Source organism: Varanus komodoensis, unplaced genomic scaffold, assembly GCF_004798865.1.
Source record: "Varanus komodoensis strain SLA01 unplaced genomic scaffold, ASM479886v1 scaffold5, whole genome shotgun sequence".
In the NCBI taxonomy this organism is placed as follows: domain Eukaryota; kingdom Metazoa; phylum Chordata; class Lepidosauria; order Squamata; family Varanidae; genus Varanus; species Varanus komodoensis.
This window is the reverse complement of record NW_025336087.1, coordinates 48376553-48399478: the sequence shown is the minus strand read 5'-3', so window position 1 is coordinate 48399478 and position 22926 is coordinate 48376553. Positions and strand designations below refer to the sequence as shown.

The window sequence follows — 22926 nt, the reverse complement described above, 5'->3', positions numbered from 1 at the left end:
GTGAGAGGTTATTTGTGGAAAAATAAGCTACACTGCAAAAACCATGAAGAATCTGAAGATCATGACAACCCACCAGAAGTGATCACCCACGGCAGCTTGTCATGTTGTGCAAACCAAGTCTTAGAAACAACAGAAACAAAGAAACTGCAGTTAAAGTCAGTTGGTATTAAAGATATTTTCAAGCACCTTTGGGACTTTTTGTGGTGACACAGACTTGTCCCTTCATGTGAAGTAGTTTCGACAAGGGTTGGGAATCCTTTTGGAATCAAGCCTCTAGTGACCACAGTCTCCCTCTTGTGCTCAGCCTGGGCCTGCAAAACAAGCTGAGCCAAGGGGAAGTCCACAAATGCTTGTGGACCTCCAGCTGCACAGGTGGCAAACGTCCCTGTCAGGAGTGGCAACAGGATGCAGACAAGGACACTGAAAGCAGGCCGCCAGGTGTCCTTGTTGACCAACTTCTTGCTGATGAGCCATGTGGGACTCTGGGAGGTGCTGCTATGTGCTATTGTGCTACTCTGATGGCTAGTTGATGGCTCCGCATAGCAGCAGGCAAAAAAGAAAAAGAAAAAGAAAAAGTGCTGGCTGGCCGAGGCCATGCCCATAGGAGTGCGAGGCCAGTGGTGGGAGGAAGGCTGGGCAAGCAGAAGCGGTGCATGCTGGGGTGGAGTCTTAGTTGCAGGAGTTGGTAGGAGTGCCACCATTTGGAGGAAAGATGGAGGGATGTGGAGATTACTCATGAGAAGTTACCATGTGACTGTGTGAACACGGGACAGAAGTTGAGATATCATGCTCTGTGGTACCCGCATGGCTTGTCTTAGCGTTGTGTGTGAGTGCAGCCAAAATGTTCTGCTTTGGAAATGACTGCAACTGAACATGAAAACTATAGTAGAATTACACAACTTTAATGTCAACAGTGAAGCAAGTGAAATTGTGAAAGATTTTGCCTCCGTCTCAGTTCAGATGGTGACTGAAGCCAAGAAATGAGAAGAAGATGGAGGGCTGGAAAGGGCAGCAATGAAGGAACTATGAAAAAGATCATCATGTGTAAGGACCGAGGCCAAAATCATCCATATTATTGCATTCCCAATTTCTGTGTATGGGTGTGAAGGCTGGACAGTGAAGAGAGCTGACAGGAAGAACACCGATGTGTCCAGAGCATGGTACTGGAGGAGAGCTAGGGTTAAGATGAACCCTAGAAGAATATGTCCCTCTAGTATCCATGACTTCCTCTTGTCCTCAGCCTGGACTTGCAAAGTGAACTGAGATGAGAGGAAGTCCATGGACACACATGGGAAAAGGTTGCACAACTGGCAGCCTTCTTCTGCTTCATGTGCACCAGGACAAAGGCTGCTGCAGGTGGCGTGGGAGATGGACCCTGCTTGTGCGGCATCCTACTGGATGGGCTCCATGTCGCCAGCATTCGCCCATGTCAGGTGCGGCAGCCCAAGCTGCTGCTACTTGTGGTGGGAGGAGGGGCGCTGCTAGCGGTCACATGGGGCTCACCAGCAGTGGAGCCCTGTGAGGCTGCAGCAGTGTCCCTCTTCTGTACCGTGTGGAGCAGTTCTTGTGCAGGGCATGGGGCCCGATTCCTGGCCAATGCCCTGCAGACACTGGGTGTGCTCCGATTCAGGGCAGCTGCAAAGCCGACTGCAGGCCAGGGCGCTGAGCCCAGGAAATCCAATGGATTCCCAGCCCCAAAACAGATTCCTCACACATCCCTGATCCCTGGGCCAATGGAAAGATGAACACTGCATCAATTCAATCCAGAACTTTCCCTGGAACCAACAATGACAAAACTGAAGTGGTTGTATTTAGGATTCATCATGAGAAGGCAAGAGGAACTAGGGACGGAGGGAACACAATAATGGTAGAGAAAGTTGAAGGCAGAAGAAAGTAGGACCAAATATGAGATGGATCAATTCCATAAAAGAAACCACAGCCTTAAGTTTAGAAGAGCTGAGCAGGGCTGTCAAGGTCTTCTTCCCAGGGCTGCCGTAAGTTAGAGATAACTTGATGGCATGTAATAACAAAAACACATTTAAATATACGTATTGTTTCTGCCCACATTAACACTTAAATTGATGACTAGGTCTCTTTACTGAATACAGTTTAATAAGGATGAACACATGAATTGATGCATCAGTATGATGCATCCATTAATTAATCCACTTTACAAATGTAGCTTTGAAATTGTAATGTGATTATGAATTGTTCCCTGTGAATTAAAGAGTGTTCACTATGCATTGTAAAGTAAGTACCACAGAGACATGTGCATTTCTATTTGATACAGCTGATGTATATATGATATTTTTAAACACAATTTATGTCAGTGATATTTATGTGATATGTTATTTTCACTAAATATCATCCAGGTCTCATCTCCAATAAGGTAACTCCAGAAATCTGAGTTGCTTCCACTCTGTGGCTCTTTAATTCCTTTGCCCACTGTTCTGCTAGAAGTGGAATTAAAACTGTGGTTCTGTGTAGCTCTTGATGCACTGCTGTATTATATAGCCAAGATGGCCAAGATCATTACATCATGATTGTTCAGAAGATTGGCAAAGATCTCCTGAAACTTCAATTAGACTTTTTCCTCCTTGCAGTCTTCCTCTGTTTCTTCTTCAGTGTTACTGGGGTATTACTGACAAATTACCTCCTAATTAGACAATGTTTCTCATGCTTGTGTTTGAAATAGTGCAATGCATAACCCTTATAGGAATTAGGAACTAACTAATTAAGAGCCAATATTGCACAGTAATTGGCAATGCTGCTTCCACACTGAATAGGAAGCAAGAGGTAAAAATTATAAAGAGGAAGCTACTAATTAATACTACAGGGGATCATTTGCTGGACCACCTTCTAAATAAACATGATATAAATATCTTGGCAATGGAATGGGAATTGCCCAGTAATAAAGTGCTATATTAAATTGCTACAACAACAACAACAATAATAATAAAGTGCTGCATAGGACCACTGTTTTAACCCAGCTTGCAACTGACTGTGGAAATACAAAGTTGGTGCAGTGTTTTGAATGGCACAGCTCAGGTCTGAAAAAAGACACAAGAACACATTTAAAAAATGGAGTGCAATGGACTGACAATCTGGGTTCTCTGTGAAAAGTGGAGGAGAGAAGAATAGCAATCCAGAAGAAACTGTCAACATGAAAGCAACCTTGAGTCAGTCCAAATCAAGACAGGTTATTAAGAAACTATTAATCCTTTTCAGACATTACAGCAATATTCTGCATTTTTACTGAACTTCCTAAGTACTTGTTTATAGAAAAGTGCCTGTATGTTTAAAAGCACATATAGACAGACATATGAAAAATGCCTCCTGCTCTCCCACCACTCCTTCCATGGCAATTCATTAACTGTGTGGAGTAAGGATGCACCAGTGCTTCATTCTGTCTGCAGTTGGAAGGAAACTGACTGGATTCACAATTGTCCCTTCCAACTAAGTGTATAACAACAAATGCTTTTGTGCAGATTTGCCTCCTGAAAAAATCAGATTAATGTGAAGGTGGGATGAACATACTAATGAACAAACACATGTGAAAGTGACATGGGCCATCATGGTTCCAGGTGTCACATCTTTACTAGAGAAATCATCCTCAAAGAACAAGCCTGAACATCCAGAGCCACTGTCCCTGGAGACTGGATCCTTCAGAAGGTGCTGGTAGTAACCGAGATGCTGCTGGGCCTCAATGACGATGCCTTCAGATCTGCTTCTCAGGGGTTATACTGAGTGTCCAACTAGTCCATGAGAATGCTGGCACTCCAAGATTCAGGCTAGGGCAGTGCCCAGGTGCAGGAGTGCCTGCAGGTTAGAGTCAATGCAGCGCAGGGCTACAAGGATGGTGGCCAGATTGCAGGGAAAGCCATGTGAGCTGAGACTGAGGGAAATGGGTCTTTTCAGCCAGGAGAAGAGGAGACTCCAAGGGGATCTGTTGGCGACATATAGGTACGTGAGGGGCTGTCACAGGGAGGTGGGCAGAGACCTGTTCTCCTTTGCAGAGGAGGGCAGGATGCGCTCCAATGGAGCCAAGCTCAGGGAACCAAGGTTTCAGTTTGGATGCCAGGACGTATTTCCTGACAGTTAGGACCCTGAGGGTATAGAATGGGCTTCCATGGGAGGTGGCTGAAGCCCCATCAATGAGGGTGTTCAAGGACAGGCTGGACATGCACATGGTAGGCATGTCATGAGCAGAGCCAGCTGGAGCTGGGGGTCAGACTAGATGGCCTGGGAGGCCCCTTCTGACTCGCTCTGTGTCTATGTTTCTATGTGTAAAGGCTCTTCTTTGTGAAGATAATAGTTATGCAGTTATATGTAACTGAATCCCAGGCATGTCTCTGGAAACTCCAGTAAATACAGTAGTCCCCCAAAATTCCCGAGGGTTGAGTTCCTAGAGCACCTGTGAATTGTGAAAAACCACAAATTTTGAATGTGGTAAAAATGCCTATTTTTATAGTTTAAACCCTAAATATGTCACTGCCTCATTCTTCTTTATGTAGCGTATGGTGCTTTCATTGACGCCATAATGGTGTGCTACTGTGGCATAACTTTTTAGTTCCCGGAGCAAATCCAGTAGTTCAACTTTCTTCTGGAGTGTTTTAAACTTCTTCTGGTGCTTCAGTTCATTGCCAGAAGCCTTAGAAGGTGTGGGGCATTTGGGCGGCTTCAAGAAGAACAAAATGGAGAACATTCAGTGAACACCGGAGATACGTCACAGGGCAGCAGCCAATCGGTGGTTTCCATGAACAATATTAGTTTGGTTCCAAGGAAAATTCCCCGAAAGACTGAGGTTGCAAACGCTGAACGGGACTATACTGTAAACCAAAGTAGACCAGTTTCTAATTGGAATATATTTTTTCAATCCAGTGCATTGGAATAATTTTTCTGTCCAGTGCATTGGACTCTTACTTTCTGATTTGAAGTCTTTTGGAGTCTTCCTAGAACATACACTCTGGATTGTGTCTGTGTTGACCTTGGTCATGGCTTAGATCTTTCCCTTGGAAATTTCCTTCTTGATTTTTGCCTCTTTACTGACCTCTCCTGCACTGACTTGTACTCTTGCCGTTCTGATGCAACCATACCTAATCTTCTTTTCCTGTGTGTCAGGATTTGTTCCATAGGTAGCTTAGAGTTGAGGCATGTAGTTGATGGAATTCCTTACCACAAGATGTAGCGATGGCCACCAATCCAGATGGCTTTAAAATGAAGATGGGACAAATTCATGGAGGAGAAGGCTATCAAAGTCTACTAAGTCCTGATGGTTGTATAACATCTCCAGTATCAGAGAAAGTATGTCTGTGCACGCCAGTTCCTGGAGAACATGGGCAAGCGGCTAATGTTGCACTCTCATCCTGCCTGAGGACTTCCCATGGAGATCTGGTTGACCAGTGTGAGCAGAATGCTGGACTAAATGGACCACTGGTCTGATACAACCCACTTCTACTGATGTTTTTATGAGTCTGAGACTTAAATACACAAAAACTGCCAGGCTGGATGGATAACTTAGGGGGAGCCTCACCTTTCCTCTTATAGCACAGATCAATGTTTTAGCTGCACATACATTTGTAATGTACTTCATTTGTTCTTTTGAAGTAAAGTTGCACATGTTGGGGGGAAAAGAAAGCTTTATCATGATGGACAAGTCTGTTATTTTTTGCTCTCTTGTGCATTGCATTTCTTTTAAATTCCAAGTTCTTTCTCTTCATATAAAGAGCTTTCAATATTTTAGTAAATTCTTATCAAAAACACACTGAAATGAAATTCTCCTCATCCATCACCCAAATCTCAATAGGTACAGCTGTTCTCAGCATGGAGAGAACCAGCATCTATGTGCCTCTCAGAGAACTGTTACAGATGAGAAGCTTGTTGGAACGAAGAGGTGGCAGCCCTAATTAAATACTGACACTTTTGAACAGAAAGACATTCTGACTCCACGTTTTAGAAGTGAAGCATTCAAAGCCCTGGGCTTGGGATGCAAAATCTGCCAGTTTTACTTTCACCCACATTTGAATCTTGTAAATCTGTGATTTATTTTTGTCCCAGATATAGAGAACTTTGAAAATTTTGGTACATTCTTATCAAAACTGAACTGAAGCTAAATCCCCCCCCCATCCTCAGTCACTTGTCACATAAATCACCCATTGAATTTCATAGTTAACAAAGGAATCAGGTTTCAAACCACGAAGTCCGATAGTCTACTTATTGCAACATACTACTTTCCACGTCTGTTTATCAGCAGTGGTCAGGCAGAAGCCTTGAGGACATTTGCAAGCAACATCTGATCCTGATTTTGTTCCCCCTGTTACTAATGCCAGCACCTGTTAGTCTGAAATACTGTCTTTGAAATTAAGGCATTGTGCCGTCCATCAAGGTCCAGAACGCCTTAATTTTCCTTTTCTTGCTTTAGCATTTAAACAAACATTGTATTAATTATGACTTAACAGTTTACTTACATTTCCTTTTTAATGAGTAGAAAAGTGAATGAATTACTCTCTAAAAGTTGAATTTAAAGCTGCTTTGACTGGAGTGGTTCTAATGAATACTAGTTATTTTAATCCTCAAAGCTAACAGGGCTGTCCCCCACCCCCAAGACAAATTATTCTTCCATCAAGGTACATTTTGCTTACACGCCTAAAACAAGTGAAATATCTTACTGAACTCTTGTCAACAATTTTTGCAAGAAGCAAATTTTGCTCAATTTCTTGCTAAACAGCCAAACCTCTTGTTCTGCATTTGTTAACATTTCATCATTAAGCCATCCTGTAAATGCAACAACTTGTTCTCAGAGGCAAGAGAGACAGAAGAAGGACTTGCGGCATTACTTGGAGTTAAGAAAAATAAGAAGGAAAAAAACCTGTGTTGCACAGCAAACAATGGACTTTTGAAATATTCTCTAAAATAGTTCAGATTAAGAATTGTCTTTAGCATGAAACCACCCCAGTAGGTGATATGGGTTGCCGGGGCTCTTGTGATCATCTCACTAAATACCCTGAAATTAGCACTATACCTCCCATTTCTAATATAGAAGCAATAACGTTCAAGTAAGCGCTGAGCAGTACTTGTACCTTTGTTCCAACTTTGTAAGTATATCCGAGTTTCTCTTTTGGGAAGGAAAAGGTCAGGTGGTTATTACATCACTCACTGGCTTTTCTTGTTTCTCATATCTTTGCAGGTGGGAACTGTCTTTAGTTTCTTCTGGACTAGTAAATTCACTCCCATTTAAAATCTGAACATTCAGGTTTCTTTTCTTTATCCACACCCCCTAACTTTTTTTTTTTTTTTTTGGCTCTTACAATTTTGTCAAAAGTTTCAGGCATGAGAAAAAAAATCTATGGTATTTTGATTATATATTTTAAGCAGTGGCATTCAGCCTTTATAAACAAGCAATCACGTTTCAGTTATTTAAAGAATAAAGATTATGTAAGTCAACTTTGCCACTCCCAGTAAGTCTCAAATAATAATGCTGCTAAACAAAGGTTGTCTTTAAATAAAAGAAAAAAAGCGAGAGCAAATTTACCTTCTTCCATGGTGAACAAACATCAGATCAGAAATAATGGATTTCTTCAGGTAAAAAGTGGGAGAAAAGCCACATCATGTGCAAGAATCTGACACAGAACATGTTTAAAAATGCAGAAGGGAAGAGGATATCATTTTCCATGGAAATGTAGAATGCTTCTGATGGGGAATCAGGTTTCTTATCTGGCCAGCAATCAGGCCATTAGTTGAAAGGGCATAGCTGCAGCTCAACAATTCTCTCCAGGGCTTTTGCAACTCACCACTCATTTCATTGTTTCAGGGGGTGGGGGGGATCAATGTGACTAGAGAAGCTTTCCCCACCTCTGAAATCAGCATGGGAGCCTCTGCTTCAGCAGAGCTCCATAAGTACATCAGAAGCATGCAGGGCACTGCATTGTAGACAGGGTCACAACTGGTGTCTGCCATTGTGCGGTGTGGGACAGGAGGTGTGCAAATGGGCTCAGTCTTCAGCTTTTGGTGCTTTTGATGGCAGCACCAATCCTGTTCTCTTCCTGGGTGACCTCCACAAGTTGGGCTTTGGAGACATGGTGTTACATTAGTTCACATCTCACCTGGAGGGGTGGTTTCAGACAGTAATGCTGGGGTCCTATTCCTCAGCTCCTTGGCAACGCAGCTATGGGGATCTGCAGGGACCATTCACACCCCAGTTGTTTAGATGAAGCCGCTGGGAGTGGCCATTAGGGGATTTGGAGCCACGGTGATGACATGTAGCACTATCTCCGTGTGACAGTGGGAACAGGTGAGGCCCTGCAAACCTTGGATCGGTGCCTGGACTCAGAGATGGGCGGGATGATTGTCAGTAAACTGAGGCTGAATCCTGGCAAGACGGAAGCTCTGTGGGTGAATGGGCTTGTCCTTCCTCTGAAAGATCAGGTTTCCGATGGGGGGGGGTACAGTTATTCCTGGATCCATCTCTGCCACTTGAATCCCAAGGGAGTGCCTCTTGCCATCTTCAGTTGTTTCACCAGCTCTGGCAGGTAGTGGTAAGACTGGGTTTCTGCAATGCATTCTGACTGGGGTTGTCCTGAAGGCAGTTCTGGAAGCTGGAGCTAGTGCAGAATGTAGCAGCTCAGCCGTTCGCACTCGGAAACTGCTCCTTTTCAGCATGCTGAAAGGGACTGGCTACCCATTCCCCACTGCGCCAAATTTAACGTTATGCTACCACTGTGCAAAGCCCTGAATAACTTGGAACCAGGACACTGAGGGCATCTTCTCTCTTGCTCTCCTGCCTGATCACTGAGATTATTGGAGGCTATCCTCCTGGTGGGTCCAGATGAACACATGGTCCAACTGGGGGGAAAGGCTTCAGAACAATTCTACCTCTGTGGAACTGCGTGGCTATGAAGACCATGCTGACTCCAACCCTGTGTGGTTTTCAGGGTCGGCTGAAGACGCTTTTGTTTCTGGAAGCTTTCGTTGTTGACTAGCCATTTTAATGTTGCTCTGTTTTTTATATTGTTATTTTATCTGGTCTATCGTTTTATTACTCACTGCTCTGGAATCTGCCTAGACAATGGAAGCGTGTGCAGATGCTATGTATGTATGAATGAATGAATGAATGAATGAATGAATGAATGAATGAATGTTGCACCCTTGGCCCTTCCTCTGATCTTTGAGTAGCACAGCAGTGTCAGAGATGATGCTGACAGAATGGGAGAAGCCTTCTGCAACATCTTTTCTGCCGATGTAGAGACAAGCCTTATTGCAGTTTGCCCTCTCTAACAATTCAGAATTGGATGAGCGTTGTGTGTGAGTGATAGACGCAGTGTCTGTGGTGTACATGGGTCATTTGGTAGGGCAATTGGATATTTCATTCCTGGCATGAATCCGTTTCCAGGTGCTACTCACAGGCAGTGGGGGAATTACCTGTAGACACATTGATTTTAAGACTGGTTAGGGTGCAATCCTCTACTCACCGACCTCACTGAACTCCGTGGGCGTTGCTTCTGAGCACACATGTGTGGGATTGCTCTTCCAAAGGGTCACGATTGCTACAAGCATGGTTGGCCGCCCCTGTTGAAAACATGGTAAAGAAATTGCATCCACTTGTGCCTGCCCACAAGATCGGAGCCATGCTTCCTTGCAGCCTCAAGGGTGCTCCGGAGGACACATGAGAGCATATTTGGGCGTGAAGCAGAAGGAAGGGGAAATCCTGTTGCTGAAGTGCATCTCCTCTTGTGCAACACTGGGTATCACCTAAGGTAGCTATCTGTGCATATCCTTGAATGTGGATCGTCCCCCCGCACCCCCCAGGGTTGCTTTTCTCTGGAAGCCCTGCAAGTGAACCACTTGGCCCCCAGGGATCCGGTGCCTTCTTTCCTAGAAGCCTACGAATCCATCCAAGCCAGCTTTTACTATAAATGCTTTTGCATCCCACACAGAGAACTACGTGCAGCAACAAACCAGCCAGAAAAACCTGTAGGATGCATTCTTTGTTTCTGCAGTAATCCTCAAATGTTACCATGTCATGCGGTACCCTCAAGGCTCTACTGTGAGGTATTATTATAGTATTATTCATTGCTGTTAGCATGTAATGTTTTCCTAGTGCTTTCTATTAACCTGGGGGCCCCTGATTCCATTTCCAACTATGGAACTAAATGCATGGGTGTATTTATCAATTAAAGTGGAAATGAACATAAACAATCACTTTAAAGATCAGATGATTGCATGGTATCTAGAAACACTTCTGTGATAGGAAAGGAGATGCTACTTATCTCTGCTTTTTGTTAATAGTCTAATCTGGAAAATGAGTGTGTGTGGGGGCTGGGAGGGTAAAACATGTTGAGTGTAATGAAAAATAAATGGGCTGATTTGTGATATCTAGGAATAACTTCTAATTCAGAAATACTAAAGACTTCTCAGTTTATTGGGCACCAGTCCAAAATTGGTGGCAGCTTTCCATAGCTGATTCCAGATGAATTGCTCCGAGTCAAAAAGCTTTGTCTCTCTTTTCTTCCTTCCTGTGGTCCGATTTGAGTCATGCCACCAAAATAGCAGTAACAACAAACCTCATGCAAATGCCAGCCATACACTTACAGTATGACTTAGTCTGCAGCTCTTCCCATTCCATTAGATCCCGTTAGTAATGATCCTATGTCTTCCCAGTGGGTGGAACTTAACAGAATTGTATAGTTACCTTGCAGTAAACTCTGCTGAACTAAGTAGATTTACTTCTGGGCAGAAATGTTTAAGACTGAACAGTTTAAAGTAGTCTTCCTTCTGGTTTGCAGATCATGGAAAGTTTTTGTTTTGTTTTGTTTAAACTGGAAGGCCCATTCAGTATCCTACACACCCCCATAGCTTACTGGTGTGTATCATTGTTAGCGACTCAATATGTGCCTCTTGATTTCAACATCGAAAGTTTGCTGTGTAGACCAGGGCAGGCAAACAAAAAGGGTTCCGCTTACTGGACTGCAGAGCTGAGCTGGCAAAGGGAGTGGCAGGCAAAGAAGGCCAAAACAGCTTTTCTGCGGGAGGAGGAAACTGACGGGAGTGCCTCTGACTCAGAAGCTGCTCCCAGTCAGGGCTAGGCTGAGAGGCACAGGGGCTTCTCTTGAGCAGAGTGGCTGTTCCCTGCTTCTCCTCTGCTTATGGTATTACCTGTACTCTTCTCTGCGCCCAGGTAAAGGGTGCCTCTTCAGATCAGGAAGCATAATGCATAATGCATTAGAGGATCTGGGCCAGAGCTTGCCTTCCTAGAACTTCATAAATGCCTGGAAGATCCATATTTCCTCATAACTGCCTATGCATGAACGAATGGAAAGTGAACAGAGCAAAGATGTGTCTCTGTGCACACAGCCAACAGCTTCCTTAAATGAGTATCTTGCAGGGAAGAAGGAAGGGGAGGATAGATCCATGGATGGTTTTATGTAGCCTGTATGAAACTTGCATATAATGGGAAATTGAACTAAATTGAACATTTAGTCCCTTGGACTAAATCACTGGTGTAAATGTCGCTTTATAAGTCTGAACAATATGACTGCAGAAGTACTCTTGAATAAACAGGGAGAACTTTTGCTATTTGCTCACTGAAAGTTTGGGAGGTGATTAAAGGGAACCAGCGAGTAACTTGAAATGAAAGTATTGCAACTGCGTCCCCTTTCAAGCTGCAATCCTATGCACTTTCCTAGGATTAATCCCACTGAGCACTGTGCAACTGACCAGTGTATATCCCTGTATTCATCTGCAAGCAGCATCTAGACTGGCTGAGATGTCCAAGCTTGTGTTCTCCAACTTTGTGCCCTCCATATGGGTTGGACTACAACTCCCATGTTGGTTGAGCTATACTGGGAGTCTGCCAGTTGGGGAAAAGATGTCTAGAGCTAAACATGACTAACATGATTAGGCCTTGCATGTTTATCATTTTTTTAAAAAAAATCAATCAACTTGGGCAGGGGACAAGAATGGTGGAGTTGGGCTTGCCTTTAACATTTCGCTGCTGCTATAGCCCCAGTCCAGATCCGTTCCACCTGTCTGGCATTCCTTTAGGAAGAAAGCTTATAGTAGCACCAACAGGAATTTTCCTCTTTGTAATTAGACACTTTTGGATTGGGACCTTGGCAATGAAAATGGGGTTGAACCCCCTTCCTACTCTGCCATGGTTTTGACTGAGTTCCTGTCTTCTACACACATAACCCTGCAGCTGCTGTTTATGTAGAAGGTAAAAGAGGAGCAGATATATTTGTCCCTCCTTCCTGCCTAGATTGAAGATAGCCAATGCACCTTAACATGGTGCTCGAGGCCATAGGAGACAGAGGTGGGTGCTGTTTTTCTAGGATCAGCTTATGGTTCAGTAAAAGTCAGTATAGTTCAGTCCTGTAAACATCCGTTCAGAAGTAAGCCCTGTTCATTTATTCTCCATTTTATAGCTTCACTCTGTAAACATTTGATTTTTTTGAAAATGAAGAGCACTACAGTGACAAAAGAAAAGGGCAGTCTTTCTTTTTCCCCACCTTTGTTTGAAAAATATATTTGCTATTACTCTCTACATTAAAACAAACGAACAGTGGGGGTTCTATTTCCCTGAAGCATAAGTTTCAGGAATCACTTAAAATCTACTACAGAAATAGATGGAATCAGACTGAACATTAAAAAACAAGCAACATCGTCCCTCATTAGTCACTTAATTATTCTTTATGTAAACTGGTCAGCCATGCATGATGCTTCTTTGGAAGGTAAAGCTATTCCAATATTTCTAATTAAATATTATATGTTAACAACAATACAGTAGTTTTGACCTAAGGAATTTATTTTGGTCATTCATCAGATTTAAGGTTTGGCTTTTTACTTCACATTTTCATTTTTCAAACTTTTTAAAGTTTTTTTTTGTTTTTGTTTAACCTGGAATGCCTTCTTTTGGGGTCTGGTAAGTTTCACTTCCCCTTTCCTGCTCTAGCACATTCCTTGCAATGCATGCAATATTAAGATGTATTAACCGTACAGCCTAATCTTATGCAAGTTTATTCATAGGTTTGTTAGTTCTACTGATGCTGCTGAATTTTAACTGATTGACTCATTGGTCAAAACCCATAATGCTCACCTTTGAAATGAACCTGGGCTGACCTACTATGAATTAGCTACAAAATCTGGAGTTGTTTGAGAGCTTTGGAGCATGCTCATAAAGTAGTACATGATCCTTGCTCCCAAATTTTCAGTCACCTAGAAGACGACCTAAAACATACTTGAGGCAGTCTCCTGAGTTGCTTCCCTTATTGCTGCAGCTGTGGCTACTAATGGCCTTGGCTACTCCAAGGAGGAGGAGGCTTTGGAGGTTCATCTTCATACTAGAGTCAACACGTCCCATGACATCATCGTTCAGGTAGACTGCATGAAAGCAAAAATCAGAGGAGAGGCACATAACAGGGCGGTGCATGATGCCAAGTTGCCATCTGAGTGGGATGGTATAAACTGGTGTCCTGCAACGGCAGGGCGTTGGACCCAATGGTCCTCATGGTCACTTCCAACTCACCGATTCTATGATTCTATGCAGTTTCAAATCTTAGCTCCCTGGCTAATGTGCATGTGCTAAAACTAGTATCCATGGAATGATGGATTAAAGGAGAGCTCTGGTTTGCCCATTGCTAGGGCAAAGACTGCAGTGTTTAGACCTGCAACACCCAACTGAATCAAGCACACCCATTCTAAGTTACTCTTACAAAAAACATCAGCTATACTATGCACGCATGTAGGAAGACCTGTACTTCCTTTGGTAAAAATGGGAAAGAGTAGTATAAAGAAACATTTTCAGTATGGAAATCTTGCTGCATCTCCTCTGTGGAAATGGGCTGCTCTATATCCCCTCTTGCATGCCCAATGCATGGTTGACTAAGCATTGCTTGAACACACTGTGTGTAAAAATAAAGCACTGGGCTAGATATGATGCCAGGACATCTTCTAAAGACTGGTGGCAGATGGGTAGGCACGTACAGAAGCGCTAACCAGCCAGGTATGATGGGAGCTGGTGCATGACATTTGAAGGCAGAGCACCAATTCCCCCTGCCCCTGATCTAGAGTGTCCCACTCTATTTCAGGGACAAACCATCCAGCTCTTTCTTCCCAAGTGTTTGCCTGGGGGGCTTACAAAGGTAGAACATGCTACATTTAGGAAAGGATGGAGGTGCACTTTAAAAGGGACAGTCTCCCAGTCAAAGAGGTGAATAACTGGAGTTGTCTCCAGGCTTGCTTAGTGTGCAAAACTGTGTAAACCTCTGCTTTGTGTTGAATAAAGTACAGTTTGCATGGCAGATGGTGCCTATGAAACACAAAGGCAGTGCCAGAAATTATCTGTTGTTATCATCATCATCATCAATATCAGATGCAGGATGGCAGATCTCGCAGTGGGTGTGAGCTCCTGGAAGAAACAATAATGTGAAACATGATGGGGAGTAGCGGTCTGCTAGTCACTTTTGTTCTTAATGCCACTGGTTTCAGTGCAAGGGCACCAGCCTTCCGCTTCCCTTACTCCTTTGCTCCCAGCAGTATCCCCATCAGCTCAAGCAAATTCTCCTTCCAGGCAGGGCTGGGTGTTTCCAAGCCTTGTGGGTGGGTCTTCTGCCCCGGTCCGGGTTTAGCTTTCCTTCGCACAGCAACCAACCACTGGGGTTGCAGAAGTAAGCCCTTGAGGTGTGGCTTCCTGGTATAAAAAGCCACAAAATTGCAGCTGCGTTGCTCCAGCCTGTAGTTTTCCACATCAGAAAGTAGTAGTACTGAGTTCTGAAAAGGTATGGTGTCTTTAGAAATTTTGTTTCAGTTATTCTTTTGTAAAGAAATGGGTACCTTTTTATTTACTTCCAAGTCGATTTTACTTAAACTTATTCCCAGCTCAAGGAATGGGATTGTTGTATGTCTGAACGTGTATGTGCATTAACTTTTCTGTTACCTGCAGTCTGGGAGGTCTGGGTGGGAGCGGTAAGGCTTTAAACTTTCAACTGAGGGTCTAGCTTTCTTTGCATGCATTTTATTTTGCAGAACTTTTAGGATTAGGCAGCTCTGAGGCTGCTTCCTTTTCGTGGGGGTGGTTACCATGGAAAATGGAATTATTTTAAACCACAGTGTGAGTTAAGAGGAAAAAATTTCTCTTCCTTATATGGGAACTTACACACACACACACACACACACACACACACATTCTTACTTACTCCCTGTGGTTGTGACATTAACTGTTTAACAGCAGTAGAGTTTTCATTCCTTTGCAGACCTGAGTTGCACATGCAATTTAAATATGAGTTTCTTTTAAGAAGGTAAAAACTCAATTAATTTAAATATATTTCTCCCCGGGATTCTTACTCATCAAGTATGACTAAGAGTTGCAGATAGTCCGGCCTGCAATGTTTATATTTTCCACTAATCCTTTCCAAAGAGTATGAGGTAGTTTATTCCTAGTCAGTTTCTGTTGACTCAACAGGGATTTTTTTAAAAGCTTCTAACATTTTCTGACTGAGAAAGAACAGTTCATGGGAGTGGTAAAGAAAAGCAGGATGTTGATAAAGCAACGGTCTTGCTGTGTGAGAGCTTTCTAAAATTTGATTTCCAGATTTACATCTACCTGCTTGGAAGAATGTTGGAATTACGCCCTTTCGAACAACGCCCTTTCAAATACTATGCCTGCAGCTCTCCTCAGGCTGCCGCTTCATGATGCATTTATCTAGAGACAGGATTTAGCCTTCAGTCTCTAGATGTAAGCATCTGGAGTGAACTGTGATTCAAGGATTCTCCTCAGTCAAGAACAAATGTTTGCAGTTATCCAGAAAGCATGGTTTTGAACTACTGGAGTTCATAGGTCTTCCCAACAGAATCCATGTTTTGGCCAGCCCCTATAGTATGTGTATCTGTCTTGGGTGCACTTGAAAACGTCTTCAAAAGTAACATCCAGAACAACATATAACCGAGCTGGGAGTGTTAGAGACAAAATCTGAAGGATCAGTCTATGGCACTGCTGCCCCGGGCTGGGTCTTTCCTACACATCTCCAGGAGCACGTCTTCTCTTCCAAATTTACAACAGAGGAACACCACCATGTGTGTGTTTTTGGACCATGCATGAGAAAGTCTTAGTATTTTTCCCCCTGGGGCTGGATGGGGAAGATTGGCCTCCCTCATAGTTCAAAACACTTGAAGTCAGAAAAAAGGAAAAGAAACTCGAGAATCAAGGCTTAGCTAATATTTGTAATTTCATAAAAATATCTTGATGCTAAGCTCCCAAAACAAGATCTTACTGGAATTCTTAGGAAGAATGAAAATAAGAAGGTGCAGAAGAGTCAGATCCAACTTATAATGTATTGGTTTTGAGGAAACATCTCTCAGTCCGTTCTTTGCAATAGGAATATGGAGATGGCTTTATCACTTGCTATCCTCTACTAACTTAAGTGAGATAGATGAATGGATCCATTAAGTTAGAAATGGCACACTATGCCAGTTGGATGCTAATGTCTCTTGCAGAGCTTCTGGAAAGTCCAACTAGAAACTCCCAGGTCTCTTCTGTCACCTGGTTTCTCTCTATCTGCCTATCTAAGGTGGTCACCTTAGAAGTGGTACATGAATCTGCCATGTGCGGCTTTTGGGATGGGCCGTGAGAAACGCACTTGCGGTATCTGACCTGACAGCCCCTCCCAGTGCAGCAAGCGGCATTAGCTAACATTTTGTCCTAATCTTTGCTTTCCCTTTGCAGAAACTTGAATCATCATGGCTTTTGTACAAGAATTTCTGAAGCAGGCCTTCTTTATTGACAACGACGAGCCACAATGTGTTGTAAGAGATTCTCAAAAGAATTATACATGTATACACAATAAGATTAGAAAAGAGTCAAAGAAGCAGGATGATGATGATGATGATGATGATGGAAGAGGTGGTGATGATTAGCACAATGATTAAGGTCTGAGGAAGTGTCCTGCTTGAACACACTTCAGTGCAAACAGCGCTCTCTGCTTTTGGGGCCCCTGATAAAGTTCTCACCTGCATGTGGACAATTATACCTCTCTTCAAGTGAACACTGTTGCTTACTGTGGTAAACCTGGGGACTGAGGTTCACTCTGATGTACACGGGAACATTGGGGGAAGCACGGACAGTTCCATTCCCCAGGGGAGGCATCCCAACTGCAAAAAAGCTGAGAAACTAGATCATAGGAGGCTGGGAAAAAGTGGGTGGGACCGCGGGAGGGAGAGGGCCGTCCAGGGATGGGTTGGAAACCCAAAGACCTGAAGAGTCCTGGATCTGAAGTTCCTTTTCTCTGCCCTAGGCAGCTTTGGCCCTCACATATTCAGGCAAACACCTAAGCAGTGTTCTGGTCTAAAAGCAAATATCCTGCAAAAGCGATAGGACTCTAGTTGTTGGAAAATGCAATATGCAAAAGATACAGAGATTGTACTTGCATTTCAAATGAATGAATCTGGAATTAACACCATCCTTAGCTGTGCAGTTAAGTTTGTGAGACGCGACAGTTCCATCCTTAATCCTGTATTGAGAGAGTAAGGGAAATGGTGTTCTGCAGTTTGACTAGGTTTATTCTAATTAGCTGTATTATCCTATTGTGCTGCATTTAGGTTATACTTGAGCCACCTGTTTCTAAATGTAATTTATCTCAAGCCTTCGGGAGAGGAATTTAAACCAAATGAAATTTCTCCTTTATTCAATATCTCCTTCAGAAGAATTCAAAAACTGGCTCAGCGGTCCATGCTTATCCTAGCTTCAATCCTTCGGCAGATGCTGCTGCCCTGGACAAAGCCATCACTGCTAAAGGTGAGATGGAAAGGAGAGCTTGGGTCCAAATGGGTTCTGCTTGTCCCAGGAAGGCTGTTACTCACACAGCTGCTGAATTTTGATTCAGAGCACTCCCCATATCCCAAGCAGTGGGTTTTTCAGGAGTACCTCAGGCCGCTGAGAAAAAGGGAAGGCAGGAAAGCACCACTCTATGAGTGGAACCTAGGAGGCTGTCCTGTTAAGTGATCCTTTTGGGCTGTGTTTTTTATTGTTAGTACTTTTTATCCCACACCTCAGCCCAAAAGGCTCCCAGAGTGAATCACTAAATTTGGACAGATGCTGCCTGCGTGCTTACAATCTGAAAAGATGACTCACAAAGAAAACGGAAGGAAAGAAGGGGGAAAAGTCTTCCAGCAGGGCTGGTGGAATGGCCCTGTTTTCCACTCTCCTCACCTGCAGTGCAGGCTGCCAAAATTTTCAGAAGGCATGTGGACCAGTTTCAGATCACTCCACACTGAAATCTCCCCACATACTGAACTCAAGGCAAGCTGGGTTTCCATAAGCAGGGTTAGCTTGAACTGGAGTTCCTGTCAGCTGCTTTTTCCAGCGAATATGAGCTTCGTGCTTTAGTTTATGAATATTGGTGCTTAGGAATGGGCATTTTCAGCTGGTTTTGGAAAATAAGTAGAGTGTTAAAAAGGTCCACAAGTCCGTGGATCTCAGTCAAAGCTGTTCTGTTGTGAAATTCATGGGTCTGATCTGTACAAATCCAAACTCATTTCAAACTACTGCAGAGTCCTCTGGCATTCCTTTCTCCAGCAAAATTCATAAACCTGTGTAAGCTGTCTTGTGTAGCACTTCCATGCATGCATCTAAAGCTTTTGGGACCTGCCCAAGTTCTTCAAGAAGAAATGAGTCTTAATTGGTTGTGTGTTTATGTCGATTTATTTCCGCCTTGCCCAATAGCTTATGCTCCCTGGGCAGTTAATAATTTATGCGATGGAATACAAAGCAAAAATGGAAAACAAACAAGATAAATTTTCAGTACAAAAGTTAAATAGAATTCAAATTCTATTCAGTAGAATTCAAAGCAATTTGAGCAGCTAAAACAAGTTCATGCAGCTCTCCCCCAAAGCAGGGCCTTCCAAATTACATCTCTGCCCCTGATCAGAAAGAGTAATGTCTAAGGAGTAGCTGGTAATGTATCTCACCCTTGATGGAACAGCATCTTGCCCACAAAGCAGTGCTTTGGTGATGAGATGACAGCTGTTTTGAGGACTAGGATGGTATTTTTACAGAGCTTTCAAATGAGCTGACATTCAGCCAAAGTCGACCTATTACCCTAGTCTTCTAAATGTTGAAAGCCCATGGACCTCATTCTGATATTTTGCTGTTTTCTAGAGATAAGGCTGGATTTGTCCTCTCAAATTTCAATATGAAACTTGAATCTCAACATTCTTGTTTGGTGAAAATGAGAATAAAATTTAAAATACTCTGTGAAGATGTACATTTTATATTAAGTTGGTCTTGATGGCTGGTGCTTCCTCCTTTCTCAGGTTTATCAGCTGGAAGATTCTATCCAATCAGAAATTATTTAAGTGATCCCTTTCATAATGCTGATCACTTAGAGGAATGATGACACCATGGAAGGGAACTTAAGGACAGATTTCAGTGAATGAAGATAACATGGAAAGCAATAGGGCATTTTTAGTGTATTTTGACAGTAAGGACAGCAAGTGAGTCAACTTACACAAGAGTGAATGGTTTTGCAAGCATTGCCCAAATCACAAAATTGTGCATGAGGACAATGAACGATCATAGTTTTATTTGAACATCAGCACTGTGATGTGATAATATAATCAAGGGCCAATTTTATCACTTTCACATTTACAAAGGACTGTTTGATTTTACATTCCAGGAGTTGATGAAGCAACCATCATCGATATTTTGACCAAAAGAAACAATAACCAACGCCAGCAGATCAAAGCTGCCTACCAGCAATTAAAGGGGAAGGTACTGTCTGTACTAAAAGGGTCATCCTTAGCAATTGGCTTGGGGGTATTTGAGCTTGGCAAAATAAATGCAAAATTAAAATTAATGTTATGGGGGGGGGTTAGACTGTAGACCTCTAAAGCTAGACTGTATAAGCCATCCTAGATCCTGCAGAGTTTCTGCCTCCCTCCAAGCAGCAGCATCTTGATCTCCTTTATGGGGCAGGGGCCTCTCCTTGGCACCTTTTGAAGAAAAAGATGATTCTATTCACAAGTCCCTACGTAATGTCCAGCTTCCCCTAAACTGGACCTAAAAGAGGTAGCTAGGACTAAGCATCAGTGAGTCAGGACCACAAGTACAGGGCAAGTGCCCCTTGAAGAGCACACGCTGGGACATTCTCAGGGAGAATGCATTTGGCAGCGATGCCGAAAGGCCGGATGCTAGGAGTGCTTGATTTTTCTGCATGGAGAGCTTGCTTTAGGGTAGGATCACAAGCTCATTGGACAAAATAAATGGAGTGTATGAAGCCTGCAAATGAAGCAAAGCTCGCTGAAGCTCTCAGAGTTACTCTTTGAAACCCTGTCTACATCATTTCTCTTTTTGATGTAATCTTTTCCCTTCAATGTTCAAACAGGAAAAGAGTGCATTTTTAAAAAGCATATGCCCAGATGTGAGCTCTCCCCACATGAATTAATGAGCGACAGTGCATAGATAGAGTGTTTTTAAGTACCCTTTTTTCTAATGAACACATTTTGTGAATCTCAAGCCTGTAAAACAAGATTTGCCTTCACAATGTGTTTGCGTTTGTGGTAAGAGTGCGACAGTTTCTGGTCAAACAAATCAAATGAACATCCCTGCAGAAGCATAAATAATGTTCTTGCCTGTCAGGCACAAAGCATAATATTCTTTCATCTCTAAAGATAGGTTAAAATGAATTGAAAGAAGCCACTCCTCGTTTCTTGTTTCTTAAAGTAGCATTTCATCATCTAACTCGAGCTCAGCTTGGGCATTTTACATGTATGATTCCACCCCTTACAGCCCCTGGAAGAAGCTTTGAAGAAAGCACTCAAGAGCCAGCTGGAAGATGTCGTCTTGGCTCTGCTGAAGACTCCAGCCCAGTTTGATGCTGAAGAACTCCGGTATTCCATGAAGGTATGTCTGGCTTGCAGGCCTTGGCTGGGCTTTGTGCCCAGGATAGGTTTGTGTTCTTACAGCTGCATTCTGAAATGTTTGCTGGAGCATCCTTACACTTTTTCTCCTTCTCAGTGGCCCTGTTTTAGTTGTACATCTGTTGGTGCCCTGCTATTGAGTTTCTCTGTGACCCTCAATAAAACCTTGCAGAGTTGTTTGAATTATTAGGAGAGAAACAGTGGCTGTAGATTTCTACCCCATCTTTTTGCCAAAATGATACTCCAGATGGCTATCAGTTGAAGAACTTGTTTCTCTTTTTGAATAATCATGCTTGACCTTTTTTTTTAGGTGACACTTTTACTTTTCTATTTTGAAGGCATATTTATATTCTATCTTTTACAGCCCTACAGTAAGCATGACAGAGCTATGAATTTCAGGCTATGCCATGGCACAAATTATATGTATTAAGGACAGTGAATTGGGAGTACATTGCTTCTTGGCAACATGTGCAGGACTGGGTGACCTGACAGTTTCTTATGGGTGACCCAAGCAGTCCTCTTGGGTATTGCTCTCCGAGGCTGGGAGCCAGTGAGGGAAGTTGATCTCCTGCCCGCCCATCAGCAGGAGACCTCTCTCTTGGCTTCCTCTGAATCGGGAGGAATGTGGAGGAAGATCCGTGGATCTTGTGTCTACTCCGGCTTTTCCTTCAGCTTCCTCTGAGCCAGGAGGAGCCTGGAGATGTCTCCAGACTGGCAGAGATGGTGCAGGCAACCAGCTAGTGTGAGCATGGAGTAGTGGTAAAGAACGCAGGACTGGGCCTCGGGCGATCTGGGTTCTAATCCCCACTTGGCCATGGGGCTCACTGGCTGACTTTGGTCCAGTCACAGACTCTCAGCCTCACCTACCTCATAGGGTGGTTGTTCTGGGATAAGATTGAGAGCCGGAGAAGAATTATACAAGCCATCTTGAGTTCCTTGGAAGGATAAAAAGGTGGGATACAAATATAATAAATAGGGCTTGGGCGAAAGTGTGCTTGTTGCTGCAGTGCAGCATGCAGTTGCTTGTCATTTTCATGCATCCACATTTTGCACTTTACCTATTAAGTCATTTAATAAGGGGATATCTGTATTTTTATTTATATCTTTATTTCCCACCTAACAGGGGCTTGGAACTGATGAAGATCTCTTAATTGAGATTCTGACATCAAGGAACAACAGAGAAATCAGAGAAGCCAGCAAAGCGTATCAAGAAAGTAATTTACTGTTATTTCTTTTAAATATTGTAAAATGCTGTTGCAAAAGAGAAAACAAGAAGGCTCTGTTTTGTTTGTTAATGTACCTTAAGCCAGGAAAATGAGCTGCCTGTTCAGAGTTCAGGTTCAGGTTCACTTCCAACCTGCCCGCCTTGGTGCGTGCGCCATGTGAGAGCACTTATTAACCACGGCTGAGGCAAATCCAATGAATTGTAATTTTCTCAAAGAGCAGCTAGGCCACTGATGTTTGTTTACTTCTCTTTCATCAACCTTATCTAAGAATTATAGGGCTAGAAATGTAAATTATAGCAACTGAACATGCAACAAAGGAGATCTCGGCATACACTTACGCTTATAGGTAGCCATTTGGACACCTAGTTGGAACCACTGTGTCAGCAGATAGTACCTGCTTCCTTTTATCCTGCATCCACACTTTTTCCTGTTGTCTCTGAACCTCTCTAGTAAAGGGAAAATTTGGCTGCTGCATGTATATTTCATAGGTCCCCTTGGTACAAATACATAACTAAATACACTGGTATCCAGTCAGCCTCCATCAGCAGAAGTGGGGGCGATTCTCCCATATGGGTGTCGCCGCCTGTACCTCACCTCAAGTCAGCTCTGGGGGGCCTTCCATTTTTCCGGAAAGGTTATGAAGTTGTGGGGAGCAGGTTGCAGGCATAGGGATGAACCTCTTCCTGCTCTGCAGATGGAAGCTGTTCTGTCCATGGGAGAAAAGCAGTGATAATTCCCATATCATGAAGACTGAGTTCAGACAACACTTAAGAACCTTCATTCAAAGGTTAAGTAT

General features: G+C 43.2%; 1 protein-coding gene across 1 annotated transcript in view; it reads left to right on the top strand.

Annotated features, from left to right (window-relative positions):
• The first annotated feature begins 14642 nt into the window (after positions 1-14642).
• Positions 14643-22926, top strand: part of ANXA1 (annexin A1) — an 11235-nt gene continuing 2951 nt past the window's right edge. The window contains exons 1-6 of the mRNA XM_044446204.1: positions 14643-14771; positions 16715-16794; positions 17689-17782; positions 19662-19756; positions 20774-20887; positions 22028-22220. Of these exons, the coding sequence (XP_044302139.1) occupies positions 16729-16794; positions 17689-17782; positions 19662-19756; positions 20774-20887; positions 22028-22220 (562 nt within the window). The 5' untranslated portion in view covers positions 14643-14771; positions 16715-16728. The remainder of the gene's footprint in view (positions 14772-16714; positions 16795-17688; positions 17783-19661; positions 19757-20773; positions 20888-22027; positions 22221-22926) is intronic.